The sequence below is a fragment of the Oncorhynchus mykiss genome, chromosome 27 (assembly GCF_057628025.1).
Source record: "Oncorhynchus mykiss isolate SJ-2025 chromosome 27, ASM5762802v1, whole genome shotgun sequence".
Lineage (NCBI taxonomy): Eukaryota > Metazoa > Chordata > Actinopteri > Salmoniformes > Salmonidae > Oncorhynchus > Oncorhynchus mykiss.
The window spans coordinates 4,740,171-4,742,184 of NC_143048.1; the positions used below are offsets into that span (position 1 = coordinate 4,740,171).

Here is a 2,014-nt window from a genome sequence, read left to right on the forward strand (position 1 = left end):
TGCTATTTCTCTTTTACATTTCTTTGTTTACAAGCTTGTATTTTGGGGTTCCTGCGTTGCACTTCATCATTTATTTCCTCATATAATCATTGCCGCGCGAAGGGTTCTGAAAGAACTGCAGCGCCCCTGTAAATTGAAATGCATTTGCCAAAATGATAGAATTACTGCTGTCTGTTCATAAATAAATGACATGATTCAGAATAGCCTACTACGCCAAGAGAAGCCCTATAATTTAGCCACAGAGGATCAATCGCTTATTTATTTGTTTAAATAAAAAGCCTAGCTGTGGATTGTAGCCCAAAGAACAAGGAATAGCCTACAGTCAGGAACGCGCGGCAAATCTGTCAGTGAAAAAAGCAGCATGCAGACCAAACAGGACTTTCACAATATTTCCAATACAATTGAGGGAAAACAAAGGTTAGAAAGCAAATGGCTCCTGCTGAAAAGTGAAGACTATGCTGCAGGCTACCAAAAATATTGGATCAACTTCCAAATATTGTTGTGAGAGAGAGAGAGAGAGAGAGAGAGACCAATCACTTTATATTGCATTTGAGTATCATTGAAGTAATGTTACAGGTTAATTAGTAACTAAGTCAGAGCAATCAGCTCTTATACGAACCAATTTAAATGTGTAACCACAATTAGCTTATTTCTCACAACTCTTTTTGCATCTTGTCCAGGAAAGAACGTGGCATTACGGGGAAAAGCCACCCAGTAATCAATACTGGCGTTTATTATGTTCTAAACGCCATTGATGGGAACCGTGACACATGGCTCCTGCACATTGAGATTGAACCTAACCCATGGTAGTGATTGGACCTGCTTAATACATACAGTGTTCTTCATTACCATCACCAACAGAATTGATTGTTGTTCCAGCAGACTGAATGGAGCTGAGATCCGGATTGGAGACTCTGTGGAGGACAACAATGGCAACAACAATCCCAGGTGAACTATGGGAGTTGTGGTTCCACTGAATTGCTCAACTGGGCAAATTATTCAATTTTGTTAGCGTCAGAGTGAGTTCACATGGGACTGTGTGCAAACAGAGTCATAGTTACTATTTCTGCAGTAACTTGTCATTGTGATTCATCCTGCAGACGTGCTTTGGTCCCTTCTGTCCCAGAGCGCGCCTTCAGCACCTTCCATTGTAACGGCATGGAGGGACAATACATCAACGTGGTCATTCCAGGGAGGAATGAGTACCTGACCCTGTGTGAGGTGGAGAGCTACAGGGCACCACTGGACTGAATCTGAACATTGATACGAACATACCACTAACACTCAAACTACAGCAACCGTACACTGTCTCCTGGGCTTTTCATTCTTAGATTACTTTTGGGATTTTAAATAATCAGACTGTTTTATAGACTGTCCGTAAGTAACGCCTCTGCCATTTTAATGGCTGCTAAAGTTAAAGTATTTGGTGAAGATAAAGAGTGAATCTAGAGCATTTCACGTGATCACATCATGTCATCTAGACAATAATTTAATGAGATGTTAATTATAGGTCCTTATAAATGTACTAATCATCAGTAAAGTATATCTGCATGACCTAATATAAAGTGAGGGCTATTTACACTTCATAAATGTTTTGAGTGACAAGTGGAAAGAGGGACATGCCATTGGTAGACACTCTGGCAGTACCTGGTGCTCCTAATATAATATGCCATTTAGCAGATACCTTTATCCAAAGAGACTTAGTCATGCGTGCATAAATATTTTATGCATGGTTGGTCCTGGGAATCAAAACCCACAATCCTGGCGTTGCAGGTGCCATGCCTACTGAGCCACACAGGACCACCTCCTTAATTAAGATCTCAAAATGGCCGCCAGAACGTATCAATGGTTAAACAATAGGCAGGAAAATATCTTTGTTTTTATTCCCGAAACAGAAACACTGTTGTAGTAGTGCGAAGTGTAACTTTAAACACAGTCTATACTGAGTAAAAGTAATGTTTTTTTGTTGTCTGAAAACGCTAACGTTGGCATTTCTTGGCGGTGACTTTTCTAC

General features: G+C 40.4%; 1 protein-coding gene across 1 annotated transcript; it reads left to right on the plus strand.

Moving 5' to 3' along the window:
- Positions 1–754: 754 nt before the first annotated feature.
- On the plus strand, positions 755–1,251 carry LOC149971202 (fucolectin-5-like). Its single transcript, XM_090223444.1, has 2 exons — positions 755–948; positions 1,101–1,251. The coding sequence occupies exons 1-2, from the start codon at positions 755–757 to the stop codon at positions 1,249–1,251; spliced, it is 345 nt and encodes a 114-aa protein (XP_090079570.1).
- The last annotated feature ends 763 nt before the right edge of the window (positions 1,252–2,014 follow it).

What these genes read in the sequence shown, in the direction of transcription:
- LOC149971202 (XM_090223444.1), top strand. Translation starts at nt 755, where the DNA reads ATGGGAACCGTGACACATGGCTCCTGCACATTGAGATTGAACCTAACC. An exon ending in AATGGCAACAACAATCCCAG is followed by an intron (nt 949 to 1,100) that starts GTGAACTATGGG and finishes TTCATCCTGCAG; the next exon opens with ACGTGCTTTGGTCCCTTCTG.